The sequence below is a fragment of the Paramormyrops kingsleyae genome, chromosome 6, assembly GCF_048594095.1.
Source record: "Paramormyrops kingsleyae isolate MSU_618 chromosome 6, PKINGS_0.4, whole genome shotgun sequence".
Taxonomy (NCBI): domain Eukaryota; kingdom Metazoa; phylum Chordata; class Actinopteri; order Osteoglossiformes; family Mormyridae; genus Paramormyrops; species Paramormyrops kingsleyae.
This window is the reverse complement of record NC_132802.1, coordinates 40,115,502-40,133,905: the sequence shown is the minus strand read 5'-3', so window position 1 is coordinate 40,133,905 and position 18,404 is coordinate 40,115,502. Positions and strand designations below refer to the sequence as shown.

The window sequence follows — 18,404 nt, the reverse complement described above, 5'->3', positions numbered from 1 at the left end:
TTATGGTTAATGCAGTAACGAGACGGTAGGCATATTATTGACATAGGCTCCATGACATGACATGGCTTACCTTGGGCATGAGCATGCTCGACCTCAATGTGTCCAATAAGTAAGTATATTCACCGGTCTTCCTCTCCTCAAGATACGACCGTACACAATGACGCATTCCTTTGTGGCGATATCTGTGTCTCCGTCGATCAGGAATGCCATGTACGCACTGTTCGCAATTTGCACAGACGTCTTTTTTTTCAATGTATCTGCGATGACTCCTATAAATTGGGCGCACGCGACACCATTGCTGTACGTCAGGTTTACGTTCAAGCCATTTTTCTTCATAAGAATTATTTCGGACTTGAATTTAGTGAAGGGAAGTTCTTCTTTTGCAATATTGTAGGCAACGTTAAACTTAATTATCATCTCGGCCTCGTCTGATGATCTGTTCGCTGCTGCCTGCCGCTGAAAGGCAGCGGGGAGAGGGGACACTTGAGCAGTGCATTTATCGCGGCATGTAATGTGTTTTATAGATGCATTGTGCTTTTTCAGCGTTTCAATTCTAAATGTATTAGAACCAGTCACAAATGCACTACTGCCGGCCATGGTCTTCCCACACTCTTTACAGTAAATACAGTGCATTATATTATCGGCTTTACTGTATCTTAGCCAGGGAAACTGGTCAAGCCACTCTTTTCGAAATGTATACACTTTACCCCTTTTAATTTCAGTGGGCTCGGACTCGATCGTATGTGGCTCATTATCTAATGCCGTCTCCGGACCAGGGCTTGCTATAACTTGGGAGGTTGATGGCTCCGTGTCAGAGCATTGGTTATGATTTTCGGACGGATCAGGCCCTAACTTAACATTCTTAACGAAAAAGCTGTCAATCGTTCTTTTCATCTTCTCTCATAATCCGCGGCTACATCCACTGTTTACCTGATGGGCTACTCACCTCTCTCTGTCTGACTACATAACATGCATTTTCAAACGTACACACACGTACAGGAATATCTGGACCACGGCCAATCAGAGGGGGGGCGGGATCCGCCCTTCACTATCTCTGATTGGTTTAGACCACGATATGGGCCTAATGTGTGTCTGTTGTTGAACAACAGGGAGACTTTAAGAGTCACGGAGTTTCGTTTTTTTTTCCCCCTCGAATGGCTGGTCGCACCGGTGCAACCTTTGATTTTTTTTAGTCACACCATTGAGAAATTAGGTCGCACGTGCGACCAGATTGGTCGCACTCTAGAGCCCTGTGATTAGATAATTGCATTAATGAGAAATTGAACAGGTGTTCCTAATAATCCTTTAGGTGAGTGTATATGCTATGTCGAGATCTCCTGGGGAAATCAAGAGTGTTGCCCACAAACATTGTTCAGCTTTTGGCCTAACATGGTCCTTACGTGTTTTAAAGTTGCGTGAAGTGGAGTGAGGAGCATTCTGAACATCAAACTATTTTAAGATAAATTGTCTATAACAGGAAATTTAGTTTCTCAATTTATTTCTTATATATTATTTTGTTAATTATTGAGTTCAAAGTTTTGTAGTAAATGGTGATATTGCCATCAATTTGGTGATAATGTGAGCCAAACATTTCTCGAAAATGACATTTGCATAAGTAAAACATTCTGAAATTATATTTCTATTTTATTCTGCTGCTGCTTAGATGTTAACATCTCTGTCTCTCTCTCTCTCTCTCTCTCTCTCTCTCACTCTCACTCTCTCCAGGACAGTGAAAGTATAGCTTACAAGCCGCTGTATCCTGGTGTACCTCTTTCAAAAGGAGAAAATACAGTATATTGATGTCCAGTCTGTTACGACATATTTTAACCAGTGAATCCCTGATTCACTTATTAGAAATGTTTAACATAATGTTGCCTGATCTTATCCCATCTTCACATTACCTTTTCCACGAAGAATTTGCAAGTTCATCAAAATGTAAAGTTCACTTTTATTGTGAAATCTGTCTAAAATACCTTGGCATTAGACTGTGGGCGTATCCGTTGTTCTGATTGGTCGAGGGGTTTTTGGCCAATTGGTATCAAAGATGCTTATGCCACGTGTTGCCAAGTATACCTGGCTGCAGCCAGCAGGAGGGCCTACCCTACGTCACCCCACGAGTCTACCTGAGTGCTGCTGCTGACCATGTCCATCCCTTTATGACCACAGTCTACCTGAGTGCTGCCGCTGACCATGTCCATCTCTTTATGACCGCAGTCTACCTGAGTGCTGCTGCTGACCATGTCCATCCCTTTATGACCACAGTCTACCTGAGTTCTGCCGCTGACCGTGTCCATCCCTTTATGACCGCAGTCTACCTGAGTGCTGCCGCTGACCGTGTCCATCACATTATGACCGCAGCCTACCTGAGTGCTGCCGCTGACCGTGTCCATCACTTTATGACCGCAGCCTACCTGAGTGCTGCTGCTGACCATGTCCATCACATTATGACCAGTCTACCTGAGTGCTGCCGCTGACCGTGTCCATCACTTTATGACCGCAGCCTACCTGAGTGCTGCTGCTGACCATGTCCATCCCTTTATGACCACAGTCTACCTGAGTTCTGCCGCTGACCGTGTCCATCACATTATGACCGCAGCCTACCTGAGTGCTGCTGCTGACCATGTCCATCACATTATGACCGCAGCCTACCTGAGTTCTGCCGCTGACCGTGTCCATCCCTTTATGAACAGTCTACCTGAGTGCTGCCGCTGACCGTGTCCATCCCTTTATGACCACAGCCTACCTGAGTGCTGCCGCTGACCGTGTCCATCCCTTTATGACCACAGCCTACCTGAGTTCTGCCGCTGACCGTGTCCATCCCTTTATGACCACAGCCTACCTGAGTGCTGCCGCTGACCGTGTCCATCCCTTTATGACCGCAGCCTACCTGAGTGCTGCTGCTGACCGTGTCCATCACATTATGACCGCAGCCTACCTGAGTTCTGCCGCTGACCGTGTCCATCCCTTTATGACCACAGTCTGCCTGAGTTCTGCCGCTGACCGTGTCCATCCCTTTATGACCAGTCTACCTGAGTGCTACTGCTGACCGTGTCCATCCCTTTATGACCACAGTCTACCTGAGTGCTGCCGCTGACCGTGTCCATCCCTTTATGACCGCAGCCTACCTGAGTGCTGCCGCTGACCGTGTCCATCCCTTTATGACCGCAGTCTACCTGAGTGCTGCCGCTGACCGTGTCAATCTCTTTATGACCACAGTCTACCTGATTGCTGCCGCTGACCGTGTCAATCTCTTTATGACCACAGTCTACCTGGCTGCTGCCGCTGACCGTGTCCATCCCTTTATGACCGCAGTCTACCTGAGTGCTGCCGCTGACCGTGTCAATCTCTTTATGACCACAGTCTACCTGAGTGCTGCCGCTGACCGTGTCAATCTCTTTATGACCACAGTCTACCTGAGTGCTGCCGCTGACCGTGTCAATCTCTTTATGACCGCAGTCTACCTGATTGCTGCCGCTGACCGTGTCAATCTCTTTATGACCAGTCTACCTGAGTGCTGCCGATGACCGTGTCCATCCCATTATGACCACAGTCTACCTGAGTGCTGCCGCTGACCGTGTCCATCCCTTTATGACCACAGCCTACCTGAGTGCTGCTGCTGACCGTGTCCATCCCTTTATGACCACAGTCTACCTGAGTGCTGCCGCTGACCGTGTCCATCACATTATGACCGCAGCCTACCTGAGTTCTGCTGCTGACCGTGTCCATCCCTTTATGACCTCAGTGTACCTGAGTGCTGCCGCTGACCGTGTCCATCCCTTTATGACCGCAGCCTACCTGAGTGCTGCTGCTGACCATGTCCATCACATTATGACCGCAGCCTACCTGTGTGCTGCTGCTGACCATGTCCATCCCTTTATGACCACAGTCTGCCTGAGTTCTGCCGCTGACCGTGTCCATCCCTTTATGACCAGTCTACCTGAGTGCTACTGCTGACCGTGTCCATCCCTTTATGACCACAGTCTACCTGAGTGCTGCCGCTGACCGTGTCCATCCCTTTATGACCGCAGCCTACCTGAGTGCTGCCGCTGACCGTGTCCATCCCTTTATGACCGCAGTCTACCTGAGTGCTGCCGCTGACCGTGTCAATCTCTTTATGACCACAGTCTACCTGATTGCTGCCGCTGACCGTGTCAATCTCTTTATGACCACAGTCTACCTGGCTGCTGCCGCTGACCGTGTCAATCTCTTTATGACCACAGTCTACCTGAGTGCTGCCGCTGACCGTGTCAATCTCTTTATGACCGCAGTCTACCTGATTGCTGCCGCTGACCGTGTCAATCTCTTTATGACCACAGTCTACCTGAGTGCTGCCGCTGACCGTGTCAATCTCTTTATGACCACAGTCTACCTGAGTGCTGCCGCTGACCGTGTCAATCTCTTTTTGACCACAGTCCACCTGTGTGCTGCCGCTGACCGTGTCCATCACATTATGACCAGTCTACCTGAGTGCTGCCGCTGACCGTGTCCATCCCTTTATGACCCCAGTCTACCTGAGTGCTGCCGCTGACCGTGTCCATCACTTTATGACCGCAGTCTACCTGAGTGCTGCCGCTGACCGTGTCCATCCCTTTATGACCACAGCCTACCTGAGTGCTGCCGCTGACCGTGTCCATCCCTTTATGACCACAGCCTACCTGAGTGCTGCCGTTGACCGTGTCCATCCCTTTATGACCACAGCCTACCTGAGTGCTGCCGCTGACCGTGTCCATCCCTTTATGACCACAGTCTACCTGAGTGCTGCCGCTGACCGTGTCCATCCCTTTATGACCAGTCTACCTGAGTGCTGCCGATGACCGTGTCCATCCCTTTATGACCACAGCCTACCTGAGTGCTGCCGCTGACCGTGTCCATCCCATTATGACCACAGTCTACCTGAGTGCTGCCGCTGACCGTGTCCATCCCTTTATGACCACAGCCTACCTGAGTGCTGCCGCTGACCGTGTCCATCCCTTTATGACCACAGTCTACCTGAGTGCTGCCGCTGACCGTGTCCATCCCTTTATGACCAGTCTACCTGAGTACTGCCGCTGACCGTGTCCATCCCTTTATGACCACAGCCTACCTGAGTGCTGCCGCTGACCGTGTCCATCCCTTTATGACCGCAGTCTACCTGAGTGCTGCCGCTGACCGTGTCCATCCCTTTATGACCGCAGCCTACCTGAGTGCTGCCGCTGACCGTGTCCATCCCTTTATGACCAGTCTACCTGAGTGCTGCCGCTGACCGTGTCCATCCCTTTATGACCGCAGCCTACCTGAGTTCTGCCGCTGACCGTGTCCATCCCTTTATGACCGCAGCCTACCTGAGTGCTGCCGCTGACCGTGTCCATCCCTTTATGACCGCAGTCTACCTGAGTGCTGCCGCTGACCGTGTCCATCCCTTTATGACCGCAGCCTACCTGAGTGCTGCCGCTGACCGTGTCCATCACATTATGACCGCAGCCTACCTGAGTGCTGCCGCTGACCGTGTCCATCCCTTTATGACAAGTCTACCTTAGTGCTGCCGCTGACCGTGTCCATCCCTTTATGACCAGTCTACCTTAGTGCTGCCGCTGACCGTGTCCATCCCTTTATGACCGCAGCCTACCTGAGTTCTGCTGCTGACCGTGTCCATCCCTTTATGACCGCAGCCTACCTGAGTGCTGCCGCTGACCGTGTCCATCCCTTTATGACCGCAGTCTACCTGAGTGCTGCCGCTGACCGTGTCCATCCCTTTATGAGCAGTCTACCGTAGTGCAGCCGCTGACCGTGTCCATCCCTTAATGAGCAGTCTACCTAAGTGCTGCCGCTGACCGTGTCCATCCCTTTATGACCGCAGCCTACCTGAGTTCTGCCGCTGACCGTGTCCATCCCTTTATGACCACAGCCTACCTGAGTGCTGCCGCTGACCGTGTCCATCCCTTAATGAGCAGTCTACCTAAGTGCTGCCGCTGACCGTGTCCATCCCTTTATGACCGCAGCCTACCTGAGTTCTGCCGCTGACCGTGTCCATCCCTTTATGACCAGTCTACCTTAGTGCTGCCGCTGACCGTGTCCATCCCTTTATGACCGCAGCCTAAATGAGTGCTGCCGTTGACCGTGTCCATCCCTTTATGACCGCAGCCTACCTGAGTGCTGCCGCTGACCGTGTCCATCCCTTTATGAGCAGTCTACCGTAGTGCAGCCGCTGACCGTGTCCATCCCTTAATGAGCAGTCTACCTAAGTGCTGCCGCTGACCGTGTCCATCCCTTTATGACCGCAGCCTACCTGAGTGCTGCTGCTGACCATGTCCATCCCTTTATGACCAGTCTACCTTAGTGCTGCCGCTGACCGTGTCCATCCCTTTATGACCGCAGCCTACCTGAGTGCTGCCGCTGACCGTGTCCATCCCTTTATGACCGCAGCCTACCTGAGTTCTGCCGCTGACCGTGTCCATCCCTTTATGACCAGTCTACCTTAGTGCTGCCGCTGACCGTGTCCATCCCTTTATGACCGCAGCCTACCTGAGTGCTGCTGCTGACCGTGTCCATCCCTTTATGACCGCAGCCTACCTGAGTTCTGCCGCTGACCGTGTCCATCCCTTTATGACCAGTCTACCTTAGTGCTGCCGCTGACCGTGTCCATCCCTTTATGACCGCAGCCTACCTGAGTGCTGCTGCTGACCGTGTCCATCCCTTTATGACCGCAGCCTACCTGAGTTCTGCCGCTGACCGTGTCCATCCCTTTATGACCAGTCTACCTTAGTGCTGCCGCTGACCGTGTCCATCCCTTTATGACCGCAGCCTACCTGAGTGCTGCCGCTGACCGTGTCCATCCCTTTATGACCGCAGCCTACCTGAGTTCTGCTGCTGACCGTGTCCATCCCTTTATGACCGCAGCCTACCTGAGTGCTGCCGCTGACCGTGTCCATCCCTTTATGACCGCAGCCTACCTGAGTTCTGCCGCTGACCGTGTCCATCCCTTTACGACCGCAGCCTACCTGAGTGCTGCCGCTGACCGTGTCCATCCCTTTATGACCGCAGCCTACCTGAGTTCTGCTGCTGACCGTATCCATCTCTTTATGACCACAGTCTACCTGAGTGCTGCCGCTGACCGTGTCCATCCCTTTATGACCTCAGTGTACCTGAGTGCTGCCGCTGACCGTGTCCGTCCCTGTATGACCGCAGCCTGAGTGCTGCTGCTGACCATGTCCATCACATTATGACCGCAGCCTACCTGTGTGCTGCTGCTGACCATGTCCATCCCTTTATGACCAGTCAACCTTAGTGCTGCCGCTGACCGTGTCCATCCCTTTATGACCAGTCTACCTTAGTCCTGCCGCTGACCGTGTCCATCCCTTTATGACCGCAGCCTACCTGAGTGCTGCTGCTGACCGTATCCATCTCTTTATGACCACAGTCTACCTGAGTGCTGCCGCTGACCGTGTCCATCACATTATGACCGCAGTCTACCTGAGTGCTGCTGCTGACCGTGTCCATCTCTTTATGACCACAGTCTACCTGAGTGCTGCCGCTGACCGTGTCCATCCCTTTATGACCGCAGTCTACCTGAGTGCTGCCGCTGACCGTGTCCATCCCTTTATGACCAGTCTACCTGAGTGCTGCCGCTGACCGTGTCCATCTCTTTTTGACCACAGTCTACCTGAGTGCTGCCGCTGACCGTGTCCATCCCTTTATGACCTCAGCGTACCTGAGTGCTGCCGCTGACCGTGTCCATCCCTTTATGACCGCAGTCTACCTGAGTGCTGCCGCTGACCGTGTCCATCCCTTTATGACCACAGCCTACATGAGTGCTGCCACTGACCGTGTCCATCCCTTTATGACCAGTCTACCTGAGTGCTGCCGCTGACCGTGTCCATCCCTTTATGACCGCAGCCTACCTGAATGCTGCCGCTGACCGTGTCCATCTCTTTTTGACCACAGTCTACCTGAGTGCTGCCGCTGACCGTGTCCATCCCTTTATGACCGCAGTCTACCTGAGTGCTGCCGCTGACCGTGACCATCCCTTTATGACCGCAGCCTACCTGAGTGCTGCCGCTGACCGTGTCCATCCCTTTATGACCGCAGCCTACCTGAGTGCTGCCGCTGACCGTGTCCATCCCTTTATGACCGCAGCCTACCTGAGTTCTGCTGCTGACCGTGTCCATCCCTTTATGACCAGTCTACCTTAGTGCTGCCGCTGACCGTGTCCATCCCTTTATGACCGCAGCCTACCTGAGTGCTGCCGCTGACCGTGTCCATCCCTTTATGACCAGTCTACCTTAGTGCTGCCGCTGACCGTGTCCATCCCTTTATGACCAGTCTACCTGAGTGCTGCCGCTGACCGTGTCCATCCCTTTTTGACCAGTCTACCTGAGTGCTGCCGCTGACCGTGTCCATCCCTTTATGACTGTAGGAGCCATTCTTTCGTTTGTTTATTAAACATAATTTAGTTTGTATTTATATTGGAATTATTTATAAATATTGTTGATATTTATTTATTTAATGTTTATATTCATTTGTATTTATTTATTATATAATATATATATTTATTATTGTAATAATTGTAATGAGATGTAATGATTTTTATTATTGCCTGAGTGTATTCCCACCTATAGGGAGGCGATGGTTACAAAAGCAGCTAAGATGACGTGGCCCAGGTGTGAAGGTGCAACGCGAAACAGTCATTGACCGTATTTGCCGTGTGTGATGGTGTCTGCATTTCGGCCAAACTAGATCAAAGTATATTGTGGCTTAAAATATCATAAGAATAAATCTACCCATCAGGAACAGAACTTGGTGTCGTATCCTCATCATTTACGCGTCAGACTTTTGCACCTTCTACCGCTAGGTAGTGGATCACGATCAAAGAAAATTTAGCCTGTTTTTCCACTACAATGACCACACCTGAGTGCTTGTCAAGTTGTCCCTTTTCCTTTTGTGCAATTTCCCCAACTTGAAAGGAATAACAACATCCACTTGGAGGTATAACTGGATTCCACTCGACAGACTAAGCAAACCCACTATTTCTTTTATCCTTATTTTCCTTTTATTTGGATCTCAGCAAGGTAACCAATGTTGCCACCAGATAACGTAGTCAGGTAGAAAACCTTTAAGCAAAAAAGAAAAGAAATAGACCCCAAACTATTACATACATGTTAAGTCGCGGGCAGTGGAGGAGGCCCTTAAGGCCACACATGACCGATTACAACAAGAGTTTGCTGGGAACAATCCAGTCCTCTATCTGACTCAGGCTGATGAGTCCAATCACTGAGGTTTCACTACAGTTCATTTGCTAGTAGGCGTGAATAGTACAGGTGAGGGATGGGTTTGTTTGGCCCAGGTAATTATCACATGGGCTGCTGATAGAGCATGGGAGGCTGAGGACCCTGACCGCTACGGGGCGCGGGTGCAAGAACTGACTGTAACTGCTCTGGGTGTCGACGAAGCCCTGATAACTGTACTTATTCTGCTGTGTCCTGTCCATCGGACACACATGTGAGGGCGAAGGGGAAGACCCTGCCTGAGGATGGCTTGGCTGTCATCCCTGTGAATGAGACTGTGTGTTTCCGTCTGTTTAATTCGGCCCAGTCGCTATCCCCTTCCTCCCCACCTCTGCACTGTAGGGCTTATGTCAACTTCTCTGTCCTTGGTGATGTCTTGCTAGTGGCACCACCACGTTCTGCTTTTATCTGTGGCCACACAGACTCTCTTAAGGGTTACATTGTCTTGTCTCTTTCGGCGGCGGAGGTTGATTGGTATTGTTATCTGGCTTATCTTGTTCCTCCTATTCGCGTAGTGCCCAAGGAGCAGATATCTTTGGCTGTGCGTGCATATTCGCGCAGCAAGCGGTCGCTAAGTTGGACTGAACAATGGTTTGGGGTGTTTATTCCATCCCATGGAGTGTCAGACCTTCAGACTGAGGTGGCTGCCCTGCAGACTGCAGTGGAGAAACTGGCCAATCAGACACTTGATACTGTAAAGGCCGTTCAGGGTGAATTATCCGCGGTTAAGCAGGTGGCTCTGCAAAACCGTATGGCATTGCATATTCTATTGGCTGAGAAAGGCGGTGTTTGTGCTATAGTGGGGAGAGAATGTTGCACGTACATCCCTGATTCCTCTGAGGTTGTGCAAGATCTGGAGGACGTGGTGCACAAACGGATGTCTGCGATACATAAGGAGAATGGCCTGTTTGAGTACAGCTGGGACAATTGGTTCTCCTCACTGATTCCGGGTTTATCCGGGGTGTTTAAACCTTTAGTTTTTAGTATATTGATTTTGCTTGTAGTGTTGCTACTAATCATATTGCTATTGTTCTAGTGTTCTGTCTTCCCAGGTGGGCTTCCTCTTGATCCTCTCCTTCCTGCTTGGCTCTACGAACCACAGCCCCAGGTTGTCATCAATATGACCAGCGACGCCAACTCTGCTGGTGACTCGTGGTCCATCCAACCGCTGCCAGCGCCCATCGCCCCACTGCGCTTTTGTCCGCAGTATTACTTTGCTGTGAACTCTGATTCTGTGTGAACAGCGTGGATTTTGCGTGTTCAAAAGGGGGGAGTGTGGAAGTAAAATTGGACATTAGTAGGCCCGGGAGGGGAGGCATATTGGGTCTGTTATGTTTTATGCCTTAGGCAAGAAGAGATTGTTTTGAATACTGTGTGAAGCTCGGACCTTGGAGAGGCAGACAGTGGAGCAAAGGGGGGGAGAAACCACTTGCAGGAAGAGACTCGAAGACGCCCCAACTGCTGCACAAAAAGTTATAGCTTAATAAAGTAGTTGTTGTTACGCAATTTATGGCATAAGTAATTATGTTAATCATACTAATCATATGTTAACCAAGTATTTTCAGTGATTCAGGGACAATACGTCAATGTGTTATCAGAGAGGTTGATTTATACCACACTTTAATTAAAGTAAGTGAATTAAAGTTTAAGTAGAATCACTGTTGGTGTCCTCAATCCTTTAAATAAATATTTGACAGGGAGTCTTTTCAGTGTCAGCTCTGTGGTTAGCATGATCATGTCACTGCCTCCTGGAACTGGCCTGATTTGTGAATACCTCCTGTGATTGGTGTGCTCAGGTGACTGCCTGTTGTGATTGGCATGATCATGTGACTGCCTCCTGTGATCATATGACTGCCTCCTTTGAATGGAATGATTGCACAACTGCCTCCTGTGTTTGGTGCGATCATATGACTGCTTCCAATGACCATGTGACTGCCTCCAGAGAGTGGTGTGATCATGTGACTGGCTCGATTGTGTAACTGCCTCCTTTGGTATGATCACATTACTGCCTCCTATGACTGACATGATCATGTGACTGCCTCCTATGATTGCCATGATCACTGCCCCTGGTTTTTGTAAGAATCGTTTTATTTCATAAGACAGGAGTATTATATGTGGGGGGGGCTGGGCTTCATTTCCACTTTGCACAGCTGCACTCATAACAGCGGGGACGCCACTGCAGCAGCCTCATGCGGCACCTACACCTTCATACGCAGCAAGCAGGTGGCCATGATAATGACTGGCATCAAGTTACTGCTGCAGTCCGACACCAAAATTCATACAGATACAACATACACTCACCTAAAGCATTATTAGGAACACCATACTAATACGGTGTTTGACCCCCTTTCGCCTTCAGAACTGCCTTAATTCTACGTGGCATTGATTCAACAAGGTGCTGAAAGCATTCTTTAGAAATGTTGGCCCATATTGATAGGATAGCATCTTGCAGTTGATGGAGATTTGTGGGATGCACATCCGGGGCACGAAGCTCCCGTTCCACCACATCCCAAAGATGCTCTATTGGGTTGAGATCTGGTGACTGTGGGGGCCATTTTAGTACAGTGAACTCATTGTCATGTTCAAGAAACCAATTTGAAATGATTTGAGCTTTGTGACATGGTGCATTATCCTGCTGGAAGTAGCCATCAGAGGATGGGTACATGGTGGTCATAAAGGGATGGACATGGTCAGAAACAATGCTCAGGTAGGCCGTGGCATTTAAACGATGCCCAATTGGCACTAAGGGGCCCAAAGTGTGCCAAGAAAACATCCCCCACACCATTACACCACCACCACCAGCCTGCACAGTGGTAACAAGGCATGATGGATCCATGTTCTCATTCTGTTTACGCCAAATTCTGACTCTACCATTTGAATGTCTCAACAGAAATCGAGACTCATCAGACCAGGCAACATTTTTCCAGTCTTCAACTGTCCAATTTTGGTGAGCTTGTGCAAATTGTAGCCTCTTTTTCCTATTTGTAGTGGAGATGAGTGGTACCCGGTGGGGTCTTCTGCTGTTGTAGCCCATCCGCCTCAAGGTTGTGCGTGTTGTGGCTTCACAAATGCTTTGCTGCATACCTCAGTTGTAACGAGTGGTTATTTCAGCCAAAGTTGCTCTTCTATCAGCTTGAATCAGTCGGCCCATTCTCCTCTGACCTCTAGCATCAACAAGGCATTTTCGCCCACAGGACTGCCGCATACTGGATGTTTTTCCCTTTGCACACCATTCTTTGTAAACCCTAGAAATGGTTGTGCGTGAAAATCCCAGTAACTGAGCAGATTGTGAAATACTAAGGTAAGGTAGCCTGGGCTAAATGTAAGTTGATGAAAATAAGGTCTATTTAGCTCAGACTACCTTAAATCTGGCAAGTTATCCGGCTAAGCAAGTAATCCTGCTTTGTGAAACAGACCGCAGGAGATTGTCTTGACCAGGACCACACCCCTAAATGCATTGAAGCAACTGCCATGTGATTGGTTGATTAGATAATTGCATTAATGAGAAATTTAACAGGTGTTCCTAATAATCCTTTAGGTGAGTGTATATCCAAATGCTGAATGATCTGGTGAAGTTTGTCTCCAGTGGCTACCTATACTTATGCACCACTAGCGACGGTACAGCACATCAGAACACTAAGTGAGGACCCAAAGTGACTTGTGGCCAGATTTTCTGGAGAGCAAACTTAAAACTCGTGTCTTACGCTTGTGTCCCCAGCCTGAAATATGAAAACACTTCATTTGTTTTTCGTCACAGTTAAGTTCAAATACATGCTTGATTTATGCAGTCTTCAGAAAGCACCTGGATCACCTTAAATGAAGCATTAAAATGTAAATAATATAGAGATACAGAAATCTTGTCAACTTCTGGAAGGAACATTAATGAAGTAACAACTAAGCTTGGATATCACACTCTGGATGATACCTCAGAGATCACTCCCTGGGAACACCTCAGAGATCTTTCTCTGAACAATACCATGAACAGCACTTGGGCTGCTCTTATGAGAGCTAAAAGCAGAGATTAATATTACTCGGCTTATCTGCTATTGCGCTAAGACTCAATGGTTGTTTCAAATGGAAAGCAGAAAATCATGTCATCAGCATTTTCTTAAAACACCTTAGAGGCAGGTGACCTCAAGACACACAAAATATTACACATCCCCTTGTAGACTTGAAAAGTGCAAGACTGGGTCAACATACAAATGTGGCAACACAAAGAACAAATCCTATGTTCAGAAGCCAAAAGCATGCAGGCCTTCTCTGCATTGGTACATTTATAAAAGAATTTGAGCTTTTTTTTTTAGTCTGAAGTGTGCATCAAAGTGAAAATAAAGAAATCAAATGAGCTAGAGGCTACATTTTCCTTCAGTCTGAGAGCTGGAGGTGCCATGAAATGAAACAAGCATGGGCACTGACACCCTCAGTACATTTTTTACATAAAGAACCCTCTGGGATGTTATTTACAGATGAGGCTGTCATGCTCTGTTAATGGGTCATTTAAAAGCTATTATTACACTAATAATACACCGAGAAGGCTCTCTTCTTATTACTACCATTTCTGCGAGCAACAGTCACAAAAGAAGTGTCCGAACTTTTGGAGATGGACGAGGGTTTCCATGGAAGCGACAGGACGTGTTGGGGCCACAGGGATGCAGCAGCAGCAGAGCTACCCATCCAAGCGCGTCTAGAGACTTCCACAAGTACAGTGTGAAAGTAGGAGGCCTGGGGGTGGGGGGCAGTCATTTGGCCACATGCCGGCGCAGGCTGGGGTTCTGCTCTGCTGGTTGCAGCTCCGCGTCGAGTAGAATGTGAGGCTGCAGCCCGGAACCTTGCGGCGCTGCATCTGGTGCAGATGTACCGTCTTGAAGCGAGTGCCCTTGCAGCTGTATGGTTTGTGGCACAGCATGCACGGGACAGCACTCGGGGCGACCCCCTGGCCCGGCAGCTCTGGGAACCCCTCCCTGGCACCACCCCTCACCCAGTCTGCCTTGTTTGAGCCACCCTCCCCTTCGCTGGCCCCCTCCACCTCTTGCTGGTAGTCCGAGCTTCATCCTGCTCCAGCTGGAGAATGCTCCTCAGTGTCAGCCCAGGGCTCACCTCATCCCGGCTGGGAGATGCTTGGCTGCTGCCCCCACTGTGGTTGCTGTTGTTGTAAAGGTGGGAATGTGGATGGTGGCATCCCTGGGTGCTAGTCATTCCATTCAGGACCCTGACCCCTTCCTCATCCTCCTCCTCCTCCTCCTCTTTGTCGTCGAACACATCAGCCACGCTGATGACCTCCTTCTCAATTTTCACTGGCATGCTGGATTTGCGGGGCTTCTTCTTGGGTGTGGGGTCAACAAAATGTTCCTGGATGCCAGTACCAGGCAGCTTGTGGCTGACAAGCCCTGCCTCGGCCACTAGAGGATTGTGGGAGCCAGAGGCCGAGGCCTGCTGCTCCATGAGAGACATGTTGTTAGAGGCCGGAGGGAGTATGGAGCTGGTGGGCAGGGAGACCGGTGAACTGACAAGATCCCCAGGGGACAACAGCGCACAATAGAATGGGGGTATCGGTTGTACTGGCTGGACTGATTTCAAGGATGGGAAGATCAGAGAACTTTGCAGGGGAGACTGCAGCATGGGCTCGAGCGGTGGGGTAGTGAAGCCAAGAGGTGGCCGTCCCGGGCTGGTCAGAGTCAAACTGCTTTTGGTGCTGGAGATGACAGATGTGCCAGAGCCAACGCTGGAGCGGATGAGGTCCTTGTCACGGTTGTTCCGCAGCATGGGCATGTGTAGTCGGGGGTTAGGGTTGGCGCTGTGCCGGTTGAGGCTGCGCAGGGAGCTGAACACCATGTTGCAGCCCTCGATAGTGCAGCGGTGCTTGATCTTCAGGTGCACAGCATTGTAGTGGATCCTCTGGGTGCCCTTGTCATAGAAGGTCTTGCCGCATGCGTTGCAGCACACTCGGCCCTTGCGTGAGATAGAACCCATGCGCCGCATGCGATGCATCTTGGAGGAGAAGGACGAGGTAACGATGCTCTTGGCTTGCTCACTCTTAACAAATGCATGTTGCTCACTCAGTCCAGCCGGCTGCTGCTGCATTGGTGCTTGCTGCTGTTGAGGCTGCTGGGAGGTGGGGGTCGGGGAGATGGTTGTTACGCTAGCAGGCTCAGGCTTAGGCTCGATCGCCACAGTGACACCGGTGCCCCCCAGGCCTGGGCTTTGCCCATAGCGGAACGGTGAGAGAGACACCTCCGACTCACTGCTCTCGTTGGGGTCACTCAGGTTTGGCAGACTGGACTCCCGTGGCCTGTGACCTGGCTGCTCCAGCATGAGCCCATTTGGGGGCAGACACTGGGTTGATGTACTGGAAAGGAAGCAGGAAGGCCAGGCTGTTGGGGATGTTCTCAAAGTGGTGTATAGTGGAGAGACTGCTGTTCTCGAGGTGCGTCAGCAGGCTGGGGCTACGAGAGCGGTTGTTGCTCTCGATGAAAGTCCTGATGTCAGAGTCAGTCTTTGATGAGGGCACTGCGATGGCCTGGCCTTCTTTCTCCTAGATGGACAGATCTCCTCCTCCCGGGACATGATAGTCCAGTGGTCCAGAACCTTGCCTGCAGCATCCTGAAGGCCATATCAAGGGGAACAAAGGACACCACAAGAAGTCATTGATTCTGCATAATTGGCACAGCTGATTAAAGGTAAATAGCTGCCTGCCTGCAATGTCCAGGCCTCCTGGAGCAAAGACCTCATAGATCTTAACAGAGCGACACCGCACACACCCTCCTTCTCCTAGCTTCCCTTTCAGTCTTCTTCTCCTGTGTCACCATGCAGGAAGTCATTACATTCATGGATAGAGAACAGGAACGTTTTCAATCTTGTCAACCGTAAAAACAACCTAGGGCTTTGGGGCACTGCTATTAGTCAGTCCCTGTGATACAACTCAAAGTCTATTGTTTCTCAGCTGATCCATAGAAATGCCTCACAGAAATACAAATACAATGACTCCCACAACAGAGGAGGAAGACTGACTTCTAACCGGTGTGTTATGGTTTTGCAACGGTCCTGTTACACTTCTGTGATAGTTACCTACCTGCATTATGCTACCCTAGCTGAATCTCACCCCCGTATTGGTCCACACTCAAGCCCCAGCCACCTGTGGAAGCATTTCTCAGGTTGCAGAAGCTTTAAGTAATGCCTGGTAATTGCAATACTTACATTCGGCCAGGAGATGGCAGCAAGAAAATAGAACAATAATTTCCCCACGGTTATTATAATTCACAAGGTAAATTTATTGTGTATGTCTGTGTATGTGTGTGTTTTACTGCACTTTGGGGACAATTTTATCAAATGTGATCTATGCAAACCCACACACACAGTGCCCAGTTACAGCATGCACACGCGCACACACACACACACACACACACACACACACACACAGCGCCTACTTAGAGCACACACACTCACACACTGTGTGCTGATACAGCCCACACACACAGTGCCCTGTTACAGCACACACACACACACACACACACACACACAGCGCCCAGTTAGAGCACACACACACACACACACACACACACACACACACACAGCGCCCAGTTAGAGCACACACACACACACAGAGCCCCCGGTCAGAGCTCACACACACAGACACAGTGCCCTGTTACTGCACACACACATTTTATGTTGCCGTCTGGTGGCCAAAATTGAGTACTACCATTTAAAAACATTAAAAATGCTCATTTCTGGTAATTGCAATACTTACATTCGGCCAGGAGATGGCAGCAAGAAAATAGAAAAATAATTTTCCCACGGTTATTATGATAATTCACAAGGTACATTTATTGTGTGTGTGTGTGTATGTGTGTGTTTTACTGCACTTTGGGGACAATTTTATCAAATGTGATCCATGCAAACCCACACACACACACACACACAGTGCCCAGTTACAGCGCACACACACATGGATAAACACAAACACAAAAAGTGCCCAGTCACAGTGCACACACACAGTGCCCAGTTACAACACAAACACACACACACACACAGCCCCCGGCTAGAGCTCACACACACACACACACACACACGATGCCCAGTTTCAGCGCAAACATACACAGTTCCAAGTTACAGCGCACGCGCACACACACACAGCCCCCAGTTAGAGCTTACGCACACACAGAGTCCCTGGTTACAGCGCACACATACATAGAGCGCGCACACACACACAGCACACACACATACACACACAGCGCCCAGTTACAGCGCGCGCACACACAGCGCCCACTTAGAGCAAACGCACAGAGACACCCCGATTAGAGCTCTCACACACACACACACACACAGTCCCCTGTTACAGCGCACAGACAGTGGCCAGTTACAGCGCGCCCACACACACACAGTCCTCACATGGAGTACGTACACACACACACACACAGTCCACTGTTATAACACACACAGACAATGCCCAGTTACAGGGAACACACACACACACACACACATACACACACAGTGCCCTGTTACAGCGCACCCACACACACACACACACACAGTGCCCTGTTACAGCACGTGCACACACACAATGCTGTTACAGCGCACACACACACACACACACACACAGAACACTCCCGGTCAGAGCTCACGCGCGCGCACACACACACACAGTGCCCTGTTACAGCACGTGCACACATACACACACAGTACCCAGTTACAGCACACACACACACACACACACAGTGCCCTGTTACAGCACACACACACATACAGGACTCAGTTACAGCACACACACACAGTGCCCAGTTTCAGCGCAAACATACACAGTTCGCAGTTACGACTCACACACACACACAGTGCCCAGTTACAGCACATGCACACACACACACACATACACAGTGCCCACTTAGAGCACACACACAGTGCCCAGTTAGAGCACACACACACACACACACACACACACAAACAGAGCCCCCGGTCAGAGCTCACACACATTCACACAGTTCCCTGTTACAGCACACACAAACACACACAGCCCCCGGCTAGAGCTCACACACACAGACACAGTGCCCTGTTACAGCACACACACACACACAGCGCCCAGTTAGAGCACACACACACACACACACACACACACACAGCGCCTACTTAGAGCACACACACTCACACACTGTG

The 18,404-nt window shown here is 50.1% G+C and overlaps 1 protein-coding gene across 1 annotated transcript; it reads right to left on the bottom strand.

The window, feature by feature from the left end:
- Positions 1 to 13,944: 13,944 nt before the first annotated feature.
- On the bottom strand, positions 13,945 to 16,507 carry LOC140591838 (zinc finger protein basonuclin-2-like). The gene is made up of 3 exons (XM_072713270.1): positions 16,330 to 16,507; positions 14,239 to 15,860; positions 13,945 to 14,143 (listed from the first exon to the last, which is right to left on the bottom strand). Exons 2-3 carry the CDS (start codon positions 15,570 to 15,572, stop codon positions 13,945 to 13,947), a joined length of 1,533 nt encoding a protein of 510 aa, XP_072569371.1. The 5' UTR covers positions 15,573 to 15,860; positions 16,330 to 16,507.
- Between the last annotated feature and the right edge of the window lie 1,897 nt (positions 16,508 to 18,404).